Source organism: Misgurnus anguillicaudatus, chromosome 20 (genome assembly GCF_027580225.2).
Source record: "Misgurnus anguillicaudatus chromosome 20, ASM2758022v2, whole genome shotgun sequence".
Classification (NCBI taxonomy): domain Eukaryota; kingdom Metazoa; phylum Chordata; class Actinopteri; order Cypriniformes; family Cobitidae; genus Misgurnus; species Misgurnus anguillicaudatus.
The window spans coordinates 39013469-39034154 of NC_073356.2; the positions used below are offsets into that span (position 1 = coordinate 39013469).

Here is a 20686-nt window from a genome sequence, read left to right on the forward strand (position 1 = left end):
CCCACCATACTTGCCATTTTTGAACCCCATAGAAGAGTTATATGGAAGGTATATGACCACCAATCCTTTGTGCGCATGCCTCTTTTACAGATTATGGAAGAGACATATGATGAGATTGATGTTGGTGCAATTTAGGGATGGATAAGGCGCTCAAGGTGCTTCTTCCCTCGATGTCTGGCAAGGGAATATATTGCCTGTGATGTGGATGAGGCGTTATGACTTGTTTGGTGAAAAATAAAAAAAATATAACAGCATGTGTGTGTATCTGCAAATATTTTTGTGCATGTGAACAATCTAATACATACAGTATTTTAGTATTATGGCAAAGCATACTAAAGAAAAGTGCACTTTTCATTATGCCCAACTGTGTGTAGTTGGTTAGACAAAAATCTGGTAATATGAATGAAGTGTGTTCCAGTTTGTGTCAAAGTCTGATTTTGATAATGTTATATGTAGTTTTGGTTGGAGTGCTTCATTTTGCAGGATATATGTGGTATTTTGCTATTTGGAGGTGTGGTTTTGTAAATTGTGTTAAGTTTTTTGATAAAACCAGACTAGTTTGCAAAATTGTGTGTTAGCAATTGGAAAAAACTGTAAATCTACGGTAAATTACCGGCAACCCAGCTGCAATTTCTACGGAATTTTTTTACAGTTAAAATATTCACTGACTATATTCATTGAACTCGTGATTACAGTAATAGAGATTTTTAACAGTATTTTAGTGTGTAGTTACATACAATAAACATGTATATTTCTGTAAGCAGATGTCTTGGGTGTTGTGTTTTTGTTAGTGTCTAATGGATGTTCTGTAGTGTTTTATATTCTAGACTTATGTCTGATTTAAAAGCTTAGTTTGATTTTTGAATACAAGTGAAATGGTTTTGAAGGAATTGTTTGGTTTTGCTAGAAGAGTCAGGGGTTCTGTGAATTTACTTTGACAATTTGGATTTGTGTTTGAGGTTTTGAGAAAATGAGTGATAGTTTAAAAAAATGTGTTAAAAAAAAGGGAAAACACAACATACAGGACATCTGCTTACAGAAAAGTGTATAACAACACCCCTGACAAATACTGTTAAAATATTTATATTACTGTAATCACAAGTTTAGTTCAGTGAATATAGTGAATATTTTACTGTAAGTTAGTCATAGTAAGTTTTCAATATTACTGTAGAAGCATTTTTTGTAAAAGATTGTCAAATGTATTGTCTCTGGTGTCCTGCTCTTCCTCATACTCTTCATCTTCCTCTCAGACTTTCCAATCCACACAATTAGAAAAAAGTGGGAACAATTTTGAGTTGTTGTGTTAACTCAATGATAACTGTGTTGTAGTTGTGTTCAACTTTTGCCTGCCTGTGTTTAGCATTTATAAAACACATGCACTGCAGTGTAAAATGTGTGTTTTAATGAGAGGTTTGTGTTTAGAGTTTTGCAAATAGTGTCTAACTACCTAAACTTGTTTAACCACTTAGCATTCGAGAGAAAGGCTTAAAATGCCTAAAATGACTCTAATTTTACAAAAAAGGGATAGGAAGAAAGTAATGATGCTAAATGCACACATCGTTATAATAGTACCTATATGAAGAACCATATACCACACCACACAGAAGAACAATGAAGTGTTCAATCAAACTCTTTACTGTATTACTGTAGAAATCACTGGACTATAATCTTGTAAAAAAGTTCAAACAACTTTTTTGTTTTGCTTCACACATCATGAATCTAAAAGAATGAAAGTTTTCTCATCTGAATTTTAATATGTAAGTACTGTAGTGTCTTTGGGTAATTTCAGGTTCCTTTATTCTTATCTAAATGTTAAATGATGTGACTGTGAAAAGGTTCACATTTGGTTGAACTCAATGACCAGCTTCTCTTGATGCACGAGAACATGATCAACTATAGTGTTGCGTGTATTTCATCAGAAACAACTCTCTCTCTGTCTCCTTTCAGCTCTTTATCCATTGTTATTTTATATTCACCTGCGGCCCTTTATATTTTACTTGAGATTCTGATGGATGTGTCATCAATTTTGCTATGTAGTGTTAACACGTTCATAATTGTGTGTTAATTTGTGTTCAGTTTGTGATGGCTTGAGTCAATAATATTGTTTGTGTTTTCTGAATGAGAACATGGTTAAATCTGTGCAAAATAAAGGCATTTGAGTTTTGAAAAAGTTATTGAGAAAATTGGAACTTGTGAAAGCAAGTGGATTAAGTTATGAGAAATGTGTTTATGTTTCCAGAACCTAATTAATGCTTTGGGAAATGAAGACGGTTGAATCAGTTATAGTGTGTTAACAAACTAGAAAAACTGTAATAAAAGATCATGCCAGACACGTGCGCATGCACACAAACATGATTTTCACCCACATACATTATATGCATAGAGTAAACATCAAACACATACAGTAAAACATCAGAGATGCTCCAAAGATATAACCTGCACAAAAACTTGAAAGTTGATCAGTAAAGCTGAACTCCGAGAGCATCCGGACTCTTTATATGGACTTCCGGAAGATGATTTGTTCTCTTTTTCTTCTCGCCGTTCCACTTCTGTTGTTGCCAATGGCAATGGTATCCTGGCAACAGTCTGCAGAGAGATGATGTAGTGAGGTCATTCTCACAATCAATCCAGAGTCTTTACATAAAACCAGAAGAAATAAAAGCTCTGCTCTCTAATGAAAGGAAATGCAGTCATACAAATAATTTGAACTCATTTGTAAGTTCAGCATGATGAATGTAAGTAAAGCTCAGCAGGACAGCGTCATTAAAGACTGCAGTGTGTGTGTGTGTGTGTGACATGAATCGTGTATGATGACATGTTTAGGAAGTGTCCATGTAAACTGAAGGTATTACTAAATGATAGTTTATCATAGATTAAAGACTGCCAACAGGTTTTGGTGATGGTTGGGGTTAAGGACTGGGGTAGTTAGTGGAATTGTCCCAGTAAACCACATATGCCAACATGAGTGTGTGTTCAGAGTACCTAAATAAATTAAAAAGTTGATCAGACATGTGTGAGATTATATAATTATTATATTTATTATATTCCTGAAATCACTGATGTTGTACGTGAAACTTTAAGACTAATCTGGATTATTATAATTTGAGAGTAATGATTGTTTATTAACAGTTCTAAAGTCACTAGAATTAAGAAGCTGACAAACATTTCTTTCTCTCTTTTTCTCTTTCTCATGTTGGCTGTTGCAAGCTCTCTCCTGCAATGTGTGATCTGTGCTGGCATTTCTCTCTGACGTAAATCACAGCTGTATTCCCCCGAGAGCCACTTTAACATTAAACAGAAAGATCACATGACTCAATTTTCAACAGTGCAGTTATTTTCTCTTGGTTAGAATGAAACACAAAATCACAGAAAGATTCAGCAGTGATTGAGACCTGCTCTGCCGTCTGTGACCCTAAAGAGTTAACTCTCCATTATCATTGGCTATCATCAGGCCAGATCTGAAAAACAACAGATCATCATCATTACCATCATCACAAAGAATCAATGCTGATTAACCTGTTGAAGATGAGATGATTAAATATGTTTTGACAAAAATATTTCATGTTTGAACAGCCATATGCACTCCATCTGCTCCAAATGATACGACTGTGTTCATCGGGAAGTTTGAGTTGAATTATGTTTACCACAAAAATGCCTTTTCTTTGGAAATATAAAGTTATGCTTTCTCATTTGGACATGAGCAGAAAAATAATGATTGGAATTGAAACATTCCCTTAACTCTGGAAGTCCATGTTGTTTGATGGAGCGAGATTAAACTTCATTCATTTTCTGGATGTGTTAATGATAAAGGGAATAATTTGTTCTTGCGGCAGATTAGTTATCATCTCTCCTTGTTATTAAAGGGTTGCTATTGATATGATTAAATCAATAATATAAATAAACTTATATAAATGTTAAAATGTTCTTTCCATTATTTTGCATCGGTAAAAGATGAAGAGATGTGACGTAATAAAGGTACAAAAGTTGTCACTGGAACAGTACCCTTTCAAAAAGCTACACCTTTACCCAAAAAGTGCATATTAGTACTTCAAAGGTACAAATTGGCAGTTCAAAGATACATATTTTGTACCTAAATGGTAGATATTAGGACCTTTTTAAAGGGTACTGCCCCAGCTTTGTACCTTTATTTTCGACAGTATATGGAATTGGCCAACTGCAGGACATTTTAATTAATACATTCCTAAAAGAAGGGTTGAAAAGGTAGAATTAATTGGAAAAAACTAGTTGCTTTGAACCCTTTGAGCCATAATGAGTAGTTTGATCGCTCTTGTTTTCTTTCATTACAATTAAGATGTCGTTCAGACTGTCATTTTTCTTCTGCTGCATTATTAGATGTTTTTTTTTCCAGTGAAAATGATTGGCAAAACAGATTAATGAATGGTGTAAGTTGCGTATATTGCGCGTCACCTGCTGTTCCCGCCCACCGTGTCTGTCAGTGGGCCACAGCAGAAGAAACATTGATCCAAGAGTATGTCAATATCCAACCTTAATTTAAATAAATATACAAAAGTAAAACGCAACTTGGACAGTATTGCAGAAATATTATTAATTCAAAACCACATTTATAACAATAACAGTGACAGGGAACCTTTATCTGCAAAGTGCATCCCAATTCGGAGGCTGCGTCCTCTGAAGGCCACATTCAAAGACCAATGATGTCACCGTTGCATGACGAAGGCTGTCCCAATTCAAAAGCTTTTTTAAATGCTCATACAACACACAATGACTCTTTAAGTGGTTGTTTATTAAAATGAGTGATTGAAATGCTGCAATGTTACTTTGGTCAAAATACTGAAATCTAAATGCGCTAAATGACAGGAAAATGTTCACAGTTTCAGGAGCCAGTCTTGTTTTGTACACACATGAAGCGATCATTTTGGGCAGAGATGGGCAACTTCGGTCCTGGAGGGTCGGTGTCCTGCAGAGTTTAGCTCCAACTTGCCTCAGCACACCTGCCGAAAGGTTTCTAGTATGCCTAGTACAGGGCTCTCCAACCCTGCTCCTCGTAAGCTACCGTCCTACAGATTTTAGCTGCAACCCCAATCAAACACAAGTGAACCAACTAATCAAGATGTTCAGGGTAGCTTGATAATTACAGACAGGTGTGTTGGAGCTGGTAGCTCACCAGAAACAGGGTTGGAGACACCTGCCGTGCGTTCCAGTTCGTTTTTTTATGACCTTCCCTCGCTAACTTCCTTCAGTTCACTCAGATGTACGTCATTGCTTACGTTGTACGAGTGCCCACTACTACTGAAACACTTGAAGTAGGTTCAAATGGATCGCCCTAAGCCCTTGATCACATGGAAAATGGAGACCGCCCCCTCCATGTGCAAAGCACGAGTTGCTGAAGTGATGTCACAATCGTGATGCATTGTGGGATATTGAGCTGCCTGAAGTGTACATATGAAGTAGACTCGCTCCCTCGGTCAAAACCCCTGGCCTAGTAAGACCTTAATTGTCTGCTTCAGGTGTGTTTAATTATGGTTGGAGCTAAACTCTGCAGGACACCGGCCCTCCAAGACCCAAGTTGCCCATTCCCGATTTAGGGTATTCGCTCCTGAATGTTAATCCCCAAACTTTGCAGTGTGTACGGGGCCTACGAGTTTTGTTTGCTGAAAGTTGGACTAGCCAATATTTTCAAATTTTTATTTTAATTTTGGTGTGATTTAAAATCTAGCCCTCAAAATTTTAATGATTTTGTCTTTCACTGACTATCGTCACATCATTTTGCTCTTAACAATTTATACAATGTTTTAAGCTTGTCTACCTTTAGGTCTACTGGGCAATTAAGAACAATGTGAATTTTTGAATGTTAAGATGTTTAGCATCCCAGTTTTAATGTTCAAAGTCAACTATAACTAGTCACTCGGACTGTAGTTATGTATGTCTGACATGTCAGGAAGTTGATGCGGGACTATGCAGATGAAATGTTTATATATAGTTGTGTTTCAGGCCAGGGCATTGGATTAAATCCTCGCAGCATAATCTGGTAAATGAAAAATTGAGACAGTGTAATTTTACTGTAGTTTATTTTATTAGAAACCAGACACTTTCACCTATAGTTCATCAAACTTTCAATCAAATCCACAGAGACATACTGGAGATTCAGACTTCAGGAAGTTAACGCTAATTCGGATGTGAGCAAAGATATTAACACACACGCACACGCGCACACACACACACATACATATGTTTATAAAACAAGAGATCGTACAGGTGAACAAGTATTCAGTGTCTCAACAATATGAGATCAAGTAGAAAAATTGGAGGGCACAGTTCATAAATCTATAAGCTATAACTCTGTCTTTATATAGAGAGAGAATGAGATGTCATCTTTTGCTTTTCTTGACATTTCTGTTAGCAGCAAAGCCTTGTGTTGTCCATTATGTTCCCATCTCATTGAATTGCTAATTAAGTCCATTTTGACAAAGTGTCTATATGCTCTATAAACATGATAGAAAATATATAAGATATCAAGAAAATATACTCAGATATCAAGTATCTGTCCTTGTTTCATAGTGATGCCATGCTATCGGTTGCACTGGGACTCTTAACGCCGGCACTGTGGAAGTTCACAGATTGGAAATCCATACAGTCTGTGCTGGGGATTTTCCTTCACAAGATCGGAGACAGAGCTGACGGTGGGAATGAAGCAGAAGAGGAAAACAACACAGTCGTGTTGCTCGGCCTACATCACCCAGAATGCCGTTCAGCAAAAATTCTGTTTGATAATCTTCACTGTCAGTCGCGCTCAAGTTGCTTCTTTCTGCTACTGATATGGGGATGAATTAATTATTTGACACAGCACTTAAAAACGAGGTTGTTGAACAGATCATGTCATTGATAACAAGAACAAATAATAATAAATGATCCATAATAATACTACTAACAGAAGGAATAATGAAAAATAAACGCTCAGCTCGTTTTACAGTACAAACATATCCCCTAAAAGTTTAACGGAAGCATCCGGAAGTTCCCCACACAAATCAACGAAACCCACAGCGATTTCAGTTCACGCGTGTCCATTTGGCACAGCCTGAAGAAAACACTCGGAGGCTTGCAGGAAACGTCTGCTTCCCGACGGCCGAGGAATCGGTCGACCCTCCTCTGCGAAGATTCGCAATTCCCAGCTGGAGTCACAAAAACGAAAGGGCTCAGGCGGGCATCCACACCCCTCCTGGAGCAGATGGAAGAGCGTCGGGTAAAGCTCTCGATCAACCAACTGGAATCTCTCCTCACGCGGAGCACCTAAAACAGTTTGGAAAAGCTTCTGCTCTGTTTAGATGCCCTATACCGACTCGTCTTGAGCCGAGAGCTGCTACTGAAGCCAGAGAGACACAGATTCAAAAGACAGACGGGTACGACACGTCCCCTTCTGCCCTCGCTTCTTCTGCACGGCTCTCTTTTCAAATCAACGGCAGATGAGATGTTTGGGGTCTGTAGTAAAGCCCTCACACCTCTGTCTGCAGGTCGATAATGTCTTGGCCCACGAGAGGGATGCTGGCTCCGGCCTTTTCCCATTCCACTCCCTGGAGGTCGAGAGGAGACGCCTGCAACGGCTCCATGTCTTTCCTGACCCAGCCGGGAGGGGACACCTGCGATCTGCTCATGGTCTCCCACGACCGATCCATCGGACCCTGCTGCTTATCCTGGACATCGAGAGACATCGAGAAGAGAGTTAAAGGGTTTGCCGTGGATGAGAAAACCAATACTTTAATACGTGACCGGTAACACTTACGCTGTGGTTTGTTTTGTCGCTTCCCGCTGAGGAAACGCTCCATCTCATGGACTGAAGAGAGAAGAGAGAATGATTAATTTCTGATGATGTCACTCCAACGCATCCAATCCTGACACATCACTTCACTTCACATACCTTACTGTCGGAGGCTGGCGATTCTCTGTCTTTCTCGGCATGATGCATCTTTCTGTTGAGATCCTGAAACATATTCTGATGGCGTTTTTTCGTGTGCATGATCTTCTACATATGAGTAAAAGAAACAGATGAGAAACGTTACGCTCTCACATCAACATCCAAAGTCTGTATTTGATTCATGTCTGTTAAACAAGGTTTACAGTGTTCTCCTGTCTGCTGTTAATCCAGCTACTATCTGAGCCGTATTTTACGTGAATAACAACAATTACCTCAAAGTCCAGTTCTGCATAGCGAGACTTCTGTCTCTGTGAAACAGAGAGAGAAAAAAGACGAGTGTCAAGTTAATCTCTTCAATCGGTTCATTATCATCTAGGTGTACGGGTCAAATGTCTTACCCCCTCGCTAACTTCCAGAGAGCTCATGGACAGCGTGGAGATGGTTTCGCTCTTGGACATCATGGAGTTCATCGAGTCAAAGGTGTCGCCCAGGCTGCTGGTCACGTGACTTTCGCTAGAGATGTTGTGAATGTTCTGAATGGGCGAGTCACGCTCGGAGTAGGACACGCTGACGCGGTCGGCGGGCAGAGTTTTGACGGCATATGCGGCCTGCGGTTCGGCGAAGGTTCCGCTCAGGTGCATGAGACGGGCCTGCGGCAATTCGGTGCTCACGCTGTACTTGCCGGAGCCGCTGGAGTCGTCTTTGGGTTTGGAGCGCAGCGTGGAGGTGGTGTTCGGGAGGAGCACGTAACCGCTGCCGTCCGGACAGACGCTCTCGGCCTGAACCCGGGCCAGGTCCGCGTCCAGCTGCTTGAAGAGCTCGCTGTCGCACACGTACACGGGTTTGCCGCAGGATGGGTCCACCCCGCGCCCCTTCTCCCTGCGCAGAGTAAGAGTGTGGCTCGAGTATTCGGGAACGGGAGGAATATGGCTCTTGCTGCCGGGGTTAGATGGAAGCGTGTGGAAGTTTGGACCGAGGGGCAGGGGAAGCTGAGGTGGGGGCATCTTTTCCTCTGAAGAGCTCTTCATACAACCTGACGGGAGGGGGGCAGAGAGAGACACGTCAACTTTTATTCTTTGTTAAACTAACTTTTATGACCCTGCTATCTTCAAGCATCAATTGCTATGTGACATTTATTGTCAAGAGAGATTTATGTGCGTGAGGGTGACAGCAAGTAATGCCTTACCTGGTCGGTTTGAGTCAGCGTCCTTCTCGAAATCAGACTGAAGCCATAAAAGACACAACAAGAATGGTTAGATCACATCAGCTAATTTAATTAGCTTAAGAACGCGTCAGACTATTTGTGCTTGTGCACTCACCATGAGCTGCGTGTGGCCGTTCTGTAGCGAGCTGCCAGAATCGCCATTGCCGTCGTCTTTACGGTCCACAACGCGACACTTCACTGCCTCCTGAACCTAAAAATGCACACAAACTCGTGAGTTCTAACGCATTCAAATGCATATGAATGTCACATACACTGTGGTTTCAGGCGCGCCGCTCACCTCTCGACGCAGGATGCAGTGCACCATGACAATGATGAAGCCCTCAAGAGAATCGAACACAGCGAAGAGGATCTGGAATAGAGCAGATCGCCTGTCGGTGATGGCCAACACCGCTGACATCCACGTGAGAGCAAGAAGAGGCAGAACCACACAAGAGCTCCACAGCGACGCCCTGCGGGACACAAGAGAAACGGCACATTTAACAACTAACGCTGCAGGCGTGCGCTGTCAAGACCGCTGTTGATCTAGGTGGGTTTAATCTTACCCGGCCCGCTCCTTCAGTTTCACATCAGTGATACCGTCCTTGGACACAAGCTTGTTGAAAACCAGAATACCGATCACCATGTTCACCTAAACAGCACAGACACAGAAAGATGTTACTGAACGCTCAATGCTGCGTCTGCATGAATGTGCAGCGAGTGACCACAAACAGCTCCTTACCAGGACAACGGCAGCGGCCGGACCCACGAACGAGTACAAGAGACCGCCCTCGAGAGACAGCCAGCAGCTGTAAAGACAGACACATTTTCAGAAAATCATCATTTCAGCTGCCTGTTTGTCAGGGTGTTAAACAGACGGGCAATACTCACTAGTTAACGGTGCCGTAACCTTTAGCTTTGGTGAAACCCACAGAAACAGCGACGACTAAAGCGGGGAGACCTGATATAAAGAAACACAGCGTTACAAACCATCAGCAGCTGAAGAAAAACTCTGAAACCAGCACACAGACACAAACTCACCCCATCCCAGACACAAGAAGCGTTTGCGGATGATGCGATTCCGCAGGCGGCCCGTGACGGCCATGTACGACTGCCACGCCTCCGTCAGGACCCAGCAGAATGAAGACAAGAAAAAGAAATGCAGGAACGCCGCCACTAACGTGCACATCACCTGCGTGAGACAAAATGAGAAGCGAGTGAGCCACAGCTGAGATGTAAAAGCCAAGAGGTCAGCGTCAGGATCTGGGGTCACATCACCTTGTTGCGAGCTTGTGTCTGACCAATCAGAATGAGGGCATTAGAGCAGATGATTGACAGACAAAAGTTGATGAGGATAACGGAGCGCTCAGAACGGATGTACCTGAGAGAGAAAACCAAAGGTAATCCATTAACAAACCTGCTTCACTTAAAACATCTATCGTTCAACTCATCACTGCGAGTCTCTTACTTCCACACTGAGACGTAGATGATGATGAGGAGGAGGAGCGTGAGAGATGACACCCCACATCCTACGATCATCGTAACCGACGGCAACAGAGACTTATCCATGTTCTGTGAAGAAACACACCAACATCAGTGTTAATTCACACACGCTTGGGACAAATGACTATCAGAAATAGGCCAGCTCATGTGAAGGACACGTGAAGGTGAGAGAGAGAGAGAGAGAGAGAGAGAGAGAGAGAGAGAGAGAGAGAGAGAGAGAGAGAGAGAGACAGACTAATTTTATTCCTCCTTCATTTGCCCTTCACACAAGACATGTAAAAACTCACCGCAACGCGTCAAAACAGAACGCGTCGCACAGCATCGCTGATGATAAACAAAATGCGTTCTGTCTTCACGCGTCGCGCTGCAGCGCTGATAACCACATTAAAGCGCGCGAGAGACTGCGGATGTGGTTACCATAGCAACTGCTTTCTCGACTCTGCGCCACGACGAGCATCAACCAAATCTTTACATGAATTAAACTGCTGCCATGATATAAAACATACAACACAACACAAGACCACCGCACACTACAAACCCCGTAATCATTCATTCATAGACATGACATCAAATATCAGCATTAATTTAAAGACTCACACGACGATCGATAACACGAAAACAAACACACACACGCACGGTGAGACGCGGCGGTAACGGGACACTTACCGGATCGGGGTTCGGTCGCGCGATCAGGGCGAATGTGGACAGTCCGTCACACACGCATGTGCTGCTGAAGTCGCGCGACACCGATCTGCAGCCGCGCGCGGACCAGGAGCCAAACGGGGACGCGCTGCAGACAAACACACACACACATTATAAACGCGCTCGCTCTCGTTCTCTCTCTCTCTCTTTCGCTCAATCATACGCTGAAATGTATTCATTTACACATTCAAGGTATTCACATTCATGTATTTCAACAAATAATGTTGGGTTTTTGTTAGGGATGATGAACGCATAAAGTCTGACTGTATTTATGTTGTATGAAGATCACATGCAAATACATAAAAAAGGGTCTGATATCACATCTTACAAATAGAAATATAGGGATTTTTTAACATAACAAATAAGATTTACATAAACAATAAGATTTTACATCAATGCTGATCAGACTAAAAAACACACATCTGTCTGTCTTTATCTCTCTGTCTATGTGTCTTTGTTTTTGTCTGCCTGCACATTAAACAATGAATTCAGTGTCAGTGAAAAACAAAACAATAAAAGAGAAAACAATGGCTGAATCATGTGTAAAGTTTTATAAAAGTTCAGAATAAAAGAATGAAGATGACTAATTTATTCCAGCTAAGACTCTAGAAAGTGAATCATGCTACATCCATCTGTATGTGTATGTGTGTGTGGGCAGTGAGAGAGAATCATTGAGAGCTATGAATATTCATGAGGTCATAAGTGATGTGTTGAAGAGGGCGGAGGCTCATTTAAATATGTTTATCAGCTCTTAGGGAGGTGTGGAGAGTACACGCTGTACTGAGGGCACTAGAGAGTGTGTTGACCTTTCAGGCAGTGATGATAACACACACACACACACACACACACACACACACACACAAACGCGATTCCACCCACCTGTCACTCTCGTCCCAGGCGATGCAGGTCTCATTAACAGTGCCCTAGAAGACAGACAGAGAGAAAGAGAGGTGAGAGGTCTGTTGAGGAGGTGTGTGTTCTGTGTCATATGTCACTTCCCCCTGAACACATCACTTTATTCTATGAAACAGGACAGAACTCTAGATCAGTGTTTTCCCACCCAGTCCTACATGTCAGCCCTCCCAGAATGTTGGAGATGTCTCCCTAACTAACACACTAACCAGTTTTATATAGAGAGACATCTGAAACATCCTGGGAGGGGTGCCACATAGCATCTATGCCCTAGATCTGTGTCTGTTGCCATGGTTACTCACATTGTGCAGGTGGGGGAACTCGATCTCGACCGGAGCCGACAAGAAACCGGGGTTGGGCTTCACTGTTACCGTGACAACCTTTGAGTTCAGCAGTGTGTTATTACTGTGGGAGGTAGATATGAAATGTCATTAACCGGTTCAATCATATTCACTGTTATTCATGACTAAATACACCAATAACTACACATGATGTTTAGATCTGCAGTAATGTGTTATTACTTTGAAAGGACAGAATTGGGGCCAGATTTCTGTAGAGAACGATGCCAGTCACAAAACCAGTGCTCTGCTCAGCATCTAAACACACATTCAGAGCGGTGTTAGTCTCAACACACACATATAAGATGCATGCTTGTGTGTCTGTGTCTGTGTCTATGTGTGTGTGTACCTGGCACGTCCAGACTCAAGGCGTTGCGTGATACAGTAATCTTCTCTTCTGAATTACGGACCCAATCGATCATCCCGCGCCAGCCCTTCATGGGAAAGGTCACGTCAGAGGTCATTGTTCGGGGACGCTTCTGGATGCTGAGCTCTGATTGGGCAGTCAGAAAACACCAATCAGACACACACACACACACACATACAAATCCACCTGCCGCTCGTCATCGCTTCCACACTCACCTAGATTCTCGGTGACCTCATAGATGTCCTGAAAATCTCTCATCTGACGTCCGATCATGTCAATGAAGTTCTCGACCAGATTGAAAAACTCTCTGATGTTTGCACCCATCTGTATTAAAGACACAAAGACGGCGTAGATATGAATCCACACACACTCTTAACTTAAAACACACAACCAGAGGAACACTTTATTGATGCATCAGATCTCATGACTTCAGAGTTCACTGAATAGTATTCAACCTTTTTCTCTTGAAACTCCATCTGAGAAATAAAACTAGTACAGAGTAAGAGTACAGACTTGATGACTCACCAGCTGAGCTTCCTCCCATTTGTCTTTGTGTGTCTCCTGCAGTAAGTTACTGATAGTGTTGGCATAATTCTGTGGGTCAAACCAATAAAATTTGTTAGTAAGACACTTTGATCAAATTCACTGTATTCACATGTGTGTGTGTGTGTGTGTGTGTGCGTGTGTACCTCTACATCAGCATTGCTCAGACTGTATCCAGATCCTCTAAAGATCTCTGTGCTGTTCCTCAAGACCTCCATCACAGCCAGCAGATCTCCGCTGTACTTCGTACCATCAGTTGATGCCATCCTTAGTTTGGAAAGCACCTCAGACACTCCGTCCACCAGCTGACCGCGCTGCAACTGAGTCACGTGATCGCGTGTCTGCAGACGAGAGGGACACTCAGTTTTCTAATCGTAGGCCTAAAGTCTCTGCACAGACACTTTCAGAGCTCTTTGGCTGTCTCACCTGCGTCTGGATATCCTGGAATTCTTTGGAGATGCATTTAACATGAGTGGGGTTTTCCCAGAAGGCCAGACCCACGGCGTCCAGCGTGCATTTCCGCAGAATCAGGCCTGCAGAATTCACAGAGGGGAAACAGAAGGGTTAATCCTAAGGTGGAGGGAGCACCCTTCCTCGTTCACCACGTCTAACTGACATACACAAACCGCAGTATCAGAGCGCTGGGATCAGTACCTGTGGCATCAGATGGGCAGGGCACAGTCGCGGTGTCGCCAGCGGGGGTCTTCTTCCACACCACACTGCTATAGTTCTCCTCTCCGCAGATCTCGTGAGGTTCTGCAACACACAATGATCAACGGTCAGTACCACCGCCACCTCATTTAAGAAATGTTTCTCTTTCTCAAAATCACTTCATAGTTTGATGCCTCACCTGGACAGCGTTTCTCGTTACAGGTTCGCAGTTCTGTTTTGTCACCGTTGCAAGGCTCTCCTTTAAAAAATGGCCCCTCGCACACTCTCTGTCTCAGCTGGTGACCTCCACCACAGCTTTTACTGCAACTGGCCCACGTGCTCCACGACAGCCACCTCCCGTCCACTAGAGGAAAGCGACACAGGACGTTAATACTCACCACCCAATCGGATAAGACATTTTACGGTTTAAATTTAATTCAAGCATTTGTACCAGGGCATTCTCGGAGAAAGCAGTTGCTGGTCTCCAGCCATTCTCCTCTGCACTCCGAGCCTCCGTACGATGGACCGTTACACTCGCGGATTCTCTGCATCGTTCCGTTAGAGCAAGAAGATGAGCACGGGCTCCAGGCGGACCACTCGTTCCAAGAACCATCAACTACAAACAGAGAACACAGGCAGTTGATGTGTTAGTTGGTTGAGTTATCATGGTTGAGAAATGAGGAGAAAACAGACTGAAAGCATAAAACGTGTTGGCTGAGATTATTAAGGTCTACAGTGCCACCTGGTGTTCAGAGCTTGAATAGCATTAAGGCTGAGGAGTTTGATGCTCACCTGGGCAGACGGCGATGTTGCAAAACTTGGTCTGTTTGGCGGGCCCACGGCAGGGCGTTCCTCCGTGCCGAGGCTGTTTGCAGGTACGGACACGATCGCGATAACCACGACCGCATGTGGATGAGCACAAACTCCACGGGGCCCATTCGTCCCATAAGCCGTTCACTGCAGACACAAAATCAATGTTAAAGCTCTTGTTCACGGGAGAGACATGATGTGTGAAACGTTTGTGTGTGTGTGTTTGGGTGTTCCTGGGCAGACAGCAGTGTTGTTGCAGGGTCGATTCTCTCTCAAAGGTCCGATGCATTGTGTGCTGTGAGCAGACGTCATGCAGGAGCGAGAACGTGTTTGCCAGCCTTCTCCACAGCTCACAGAACAACCACTCCATGAAGACCACTCGTCCTGCTGAACTTCTTCTACACAAACAAACACACACACACACGGGTTAAGGACAACGTCACTGAGTGATCCACATTTTTGTTTTGAGTTAGACTAACTCTACTTTAACATCATGATGGAGACACACACCTTTCTGAGGGGCCTGGTTTGCCATGATGGTACCATCAGCGTCTCGCCGTTGGCCAATGATTGCGCGTAAGGCTTGACTCCTTTGTCGAACTTGACCTGCGTGAATCAACGTGACAAAAACGTGTGTAAGCTATGATATCATTCTCTGACTGAACGTAGGATGTGCTGGTGGACGCTGAACTTACCAATGCAGGGTTGAGGATTGCAGGACCGTCCCTCTTCTACCACCCCCTCACAGACACCATCCTCGGGTTGACACGAGCGACTGCGCACCTGGACTCCACCGCCGCACTCATTACTGCACTCGGACCAGCGGCCCCAGCCGTTCCAGCCTCCTGCAAACACAAACACACAGCGATCAGAAAACCTCAATGATTCCCATCTGCTATTGAAGCAGACAGCACTGACATCTGCTGGCCAATTTTGGCATCTGCAGCAAACTTTACATGTCCAATTCGTTCGATGCAGCATTGTTCTCGTGTAAGTGTGGGTTTTATATTTGCGTGTCTCCATAACAGCAGGCCTGATAGGTCAAGTAAACAAACATTCTCTGATTGAAAGAGAATGCCAGGACGCCCCGCACGGCTGTCTGTGAACAAGTGAACTGCCTCTAATACCCGAGGCGTTCTCTGTGCATGTGGTGCTTTTGGAGCCTGATGGGTTGCTATGGCAACCTCAAGCGGGCATCGATTGCTTCAATGGAGACTTTGTGAGCATGACTATAGAACAGCTGCTCTGGCAGAGCCGCATTGACTGAGCTAAATAAAAGAGTTTTTCTCTTAGAAGTGCAACAAACTCTGCTTTCATTTTAGCAAACAATTACAGGGACATTAACATTCTGCAACTGAAACCTGTGTGTGTGTGTGTGTGTCTGTGTGTGTTAAGGTTCAGATGCATCTCACACACTTACTCATGATCTCAGCATCTCGGTTGCTGTCTCTAACGGTAGGCGTGCACTTCTCTGTGTAAACTCCGCCTCTATAGCAGCCACTTGGCTTCCTTTTGGGTGGTTCCCAACATTGGCAGGGCGTTGCCATGATACCGCAGGGGTTTCCGTGGGTACTGGTTGCCAGGCAATCTTCCAACCATTGACATAGCATCTCGCAGGCCGGCATGCTTGGGTTCCTCTTTCCCACAACCAAAAACTCAGCACTGAATTGGCTACCTTCGTCATTTTCCTCATCGACCTCCACGGGCTCCGTACCGAGACGTGGCGTCACTTTCCGCAGCTGTAGGAACTGTTTGCTGGACTCAAGGTAGGCCACCGCAGAGGACGCGTCACACAGCCGCACCACCTCGTCGAAGCTCTCCATTCCCAGGTACGTGCGCGAGGTCTCCAGGAAGGAGTCGAACTGGAAGGTTCGGATCTGGCGCGGGGTGCAGGACTCGGTGGGCTTGGTGATTTTCATGTAGACGGTGTATCTGCGAGGATCAGGGTTCTGCAGGGTCCAGGAGCACGGAGATGAAGGCAGGGCGGTCTTAGAGGAGAATACGCCGAAGAAGCGGCTCTGCTCCAAGGTGCCGCAGGTGGCGGAGGCAGGCCCAGAGGGGGTACAGATACCGGGGTTGAACATCAAGCACGCGTACAGCGCCAACGAGATGAACCGCCACTCCATCTTCTGTCTTCTGGAGGACGGGTAGACCCTTATGGATTCGATAAGATTCTTCTTTGTGGTTCAAGGGATTTATCTGGGCTTCTTTTGACCTTGCAAGGGTCTGGTTTGTTCTCTATGCTTAACCTTGATGGAGGGTTTTGATTCTTCACTACGTTAAACTGGGCCCATGTCTGTAGGACAAGAAAAAAAGAAGACAGTGAGCTTCATCAGGGTCTTTCAAATGACTGAGCAGACATTAAAACAGTTGAGCAAATGCACTTGTGAATCACATCTACCGAGGAGCTCTGCACGAGCGCGAACGCTGTCGGAATGTTAGCCACTAATGTGCACATCGCCATTACACTTAGACTATAATTACTGTGCCCTTCACAGGAATCTCTCTCCCCACAGTTCTCTGCTGCCCACGCTTTCACACGTGGCGCAATCGATTGCGTCAAACTGACGTCCACGCAGACTCAGCTCACGCCCACGAGGGTTCGGAGCTAGAGAGAGACAGAGATTTCTGCAGGAATGCTCACCCCTCCCTTACACAGCACAGTGTTTGCAGAACTTTCTTTGCCAGTGTCAAAAAAGTCTGACTGTTGCCATAGCTACAGGTGCCCACATCTCCTGTGTTTAGGGCATCTCTGTGCATTTGAAGGTGCGCTTTGATTGCCCTCCCTCACCCCCGAGGAAAAGAAAACAGGCAGCAGAGATGCATGCAGCATCAGAGATCTTCCCTGTGTTCCCGCACATCTAACTCAAAGATGCTCATTTAAAGACTGTAGGATCTATCTGTATCTGTCTTTTAAAATAAATTATTCTTTTTTTATTTCATTTTAAACTCTGTTTAAAAAGCTTTCTTCAGTTTTACAGAGTCAGACACACTGCTGACAGAGTTTAATTCTGATGTAAAAAACCGGAAACTATTATCTCTACAGAGAGCACTTCAGCTCCGTCAATCAGCTTCTCTCTTTCTCTCTTTCCCCGACTGATGGGCTGAAATGAGACATTATTTTGGTGGTTATGGAAACAGCTGATTTTTGAGAGAGCTGAAGTAGAGACAGGAGGAAGTGAGAAAGAGATACTCAGAGGTTATGTGAATGAGGGGATGTGAAGTTACAGATCATCATGGGCTGCACATCTTCTAGCCGCTCTGATCCTGAAATGAATGTCAGATTGTGTGTGATCTGAACAAACACATGGGCTTTGTGTTTAATCCTGGGAAAGTCTGAAACACACACAGCGCATCCAAACACATGCCAAGCCATCTGTGGGCTCAGATCTGCTACTGAGACTCTTTTGCTTTGAGAAGAATAAGCACACATGTACATTTAAGACAGTATAAGAAAATACTTTTCAGAATATTTGTGTTTGTGCTGTTAATGTGCTTCGATATAATCTGCTATGATTCAAAATGAATGCTATGTTGTTATTAATCTAAACACTCGGACTGCATTAACTCACTAAATGAAAAAACAAACCCACAAAGGCTAACTGTAATAAGAACGTGCGCGCGCTTTAGACATGATCAGCCAAAGTCAGAGACATCGAGGGAATTTTCCAGTGCGCAACAACTTTACAAACAAAACACAGCGCATGATATTAGTTCGGTGTAATAATGTCACGTAGTCAAAACTGAACATGCAGACGCGTTTCTTATTCGATTAAAAGAAGCCAGAAATTCATGTCTACCTTTCATCTGCAATACATATAGCGCTAAGTTAATATGGGAACATTTTTATGAACTAACATGCGTGATCAAGAGGAAAACCTTTAGTAAATAATCACAGTGTTCATCACACATGCAGACACACACATACAGTACAAACTAAAGTCACATCCGCGGATCGAAACACATGAATTAACATTGAGACGATTCAGCACCACGGACAGCGACGCCGGAGAAGTTCAGCACCCACCGCTCATCCACGACTCTTAAAAACCACCAAAGCAGCTCATCAGAAGCAACAGATGAACAAAAAGTTGGGCATCACTCAGCACACGCGCCTGCAGACACTCATCGATCAAACATTTAACTTAACGCCACACTTCTGTTACCTGTTTACAGTTACTGTAGAGTCTCTAAAACGCGCACTCCATCCAACCGTTTCAAAGTCTTCGACGGGAAAGTTGGGATGCGGGATCCAACGCGTCCAGACGTCCCGGATTTGAATTTTCGGCGCACTTCACTTCCACAAGCGCAACGGCACAAAGCGACTCTGATCAAACTCCAGAGAGTTTACTACCAACCTCTGCGTCTGTTTCTGCAGCTATTCCACTGAGAGCCGATGCAGGAAAATAAACGAGCAGCTCTGGTGGCGCGCTCGGGCTGTGGTTGGTACTTTTACTCTCGGCTTCGGAGTCTTGCAGCTTGTGGTCTGAAGTGGTTTCAGTCCGAGTGTAGCGTTTGGCCTCCTCGCGCTGCTTTATATACCCCTCCACCCGCGTGGATTGCGCGCACCGGTGAATGAGACAGCGCGCGGGGGAGAGTGCGTGTGTGAGTGCGTGCGCGTGAGCGCGATGGAAAGCGCCAATGTTCGCACAGATGAACGCAGAACCGGAAAGAGAGAGAGAGAGAGAGAGAGAGAGAGAGAGAGAGAGAGAGAGAGAGAGAGAGAGAGAGAGAGAGATCATCCCTATCATCATCAAAGCAGCTTTCTCTGTGCTCAGACTCACATTCATATTGGCCGTTACATCATTACACCTGTTTGTCCACATCGACTCTTTAATAGACGCTGTTGTTTTGCGACACAGGGACATCTCATCTCAACTGAACAACAATTAATCTTTATAACAAAACCATACATAAAACATCTCAAAATAATAATACAATACAAGTAGGACATTAAACAACAAAAATAAAAACGGGTTTCTTTCACTTTTTAGTTTGGGGGAAACGGAACGTTTTGATTAGATTTTGAACATTTTTTTATTTCTTTATTTATCGTATCATGGTCATATGAAACATGTGCAATGCGCGCAGCCGGTGGGTGCTCTCGAGCATCCACTCAGGAAAGCCGCGCGCGGGCGGGAGAGTCGGCGGATTCCTCCATATGAAGTCACAGTAAAACAGAACTTCTCGAATCGTCCTGTTTCTCCTTTTCCAATATTTACAAATAACCCTCGACATCTGCCGGGGTCTCTAACAGCTCCCCCCACAAGAGCGCGAGCACGCGCCGAAAAGCCTGAATTTCCTTTAGAGTCACTCGTGGACTTCAGAAAAGAATAAAGCAAGGGGAGCGCATTACTCATCGGCGGAAGTAAAATACTTATTCAGTCATGAGTGATTCACTTCACCTGACAGGAAGATAAAGATTTAACCTGAGGAAAATACCCACGAGCGCGTGCGTCACAGGCTAATATGTACCTGCCTATCACAAAGATTTCTCTACAGTGACCTGCTGCGGCCACTTCACGTGTACCAGATTTGGACAAATTCACAGGTCAGGGACAACATGGGTGCCCCCCCCCAATACATGCCCCATGAGCCACAACCCTCTTAAGTGTATTTACAAGGCCTGTCCATCGTGAACCTGGAGAAACAGAACTCAGAGGCTGGGGTCCTCATATCTCACTGCGACCACTAGAAGGCGATAAACAGAACTGAGATCTTTATGTGAGAGAGGTGACCCATATCTATTGAGAGTCTTCAGAAAACTC

The 20686-nt window shown here is 44.1% G+C and overlaps 1 protein-coding gene across 1 annotated transcript; it reads right to left on the minus strand.

The window, feature by feature from the left end:
• Positions 1-6033: 6033 nt before the first annotated feature.
• LOC129455980 (adhesion G protein-coupled receptor B1) lies at positions 6034-19440 on the minus strand. Its single transcript, XM_073858699.1, has 32 exons — positions 19085-19440; positions 16339-17214; positions 15614-15763; positions 15429-15524; positions 15152-15316; positions 14901-15065; positions 14560-14724; positions 14308-14472; positions 14112-14213; positions 13884-13990; positions 13604-13798; positions 13440-13508; positions 13130-13238; positions 12897-13040; positions 12721-12805; positions 12512-12605; positions 12177-12220; positions 11262-11385; positions 10561-10664; positions 10371-10473; positions 10134-10284; positions 9984-10053; positions 9835-9901; positions 9659-9744; positions 9394-9565; positions 9211-9306; positions 9078-9114; positions 8290-8924; positions 8164-8199; positions 7895-7999; positions 7760-7810; positions 6034-7670 (listed from the first exon to the last, which is right to left on the minus strand). The coding sequence occupies exons 2-32, from the start codon at positions 17042-17044 to the stop codon at positions 7473-7475; spliced, it is 4596 nt and encodes a 1531-aa protein (XP_073714800.1). The 5' UTR covers positions 17045-17214; positions 19085-19440; the 3' UTR covers positions 6034-7472.
• Positions 19441-20686: the final 1246 nt, after the last annotated feature.

What these genes read in the sequence shown, in the direction of transcription:
- LOC129455980 (XM_073858699.1), bottom strand. Translation starts at nt 17,044, where the DNA reads ATGGAGTGGCGGTTCATCTCGTTGGCGCTGTACGCGTGCTTGATGTTC. An exon ending in CTGCCCATCTGATGCCACAG is followed by an intron (nt 13,991 to 14,111) that starts GTACTGATCCCA and finishes TGAATTCTGCAG; the next exon opens with GCCTGATTCTGCGGAAATGC. An exon ending in AGACACAAGCTCGCAACAAG is followed by an intron (nt 10,285 to 10,370) that starts GTGATGTGACCC and finishes TGTCTCACGCAG; the next exon opens with GTGATGTGCACGTTAGTGGC.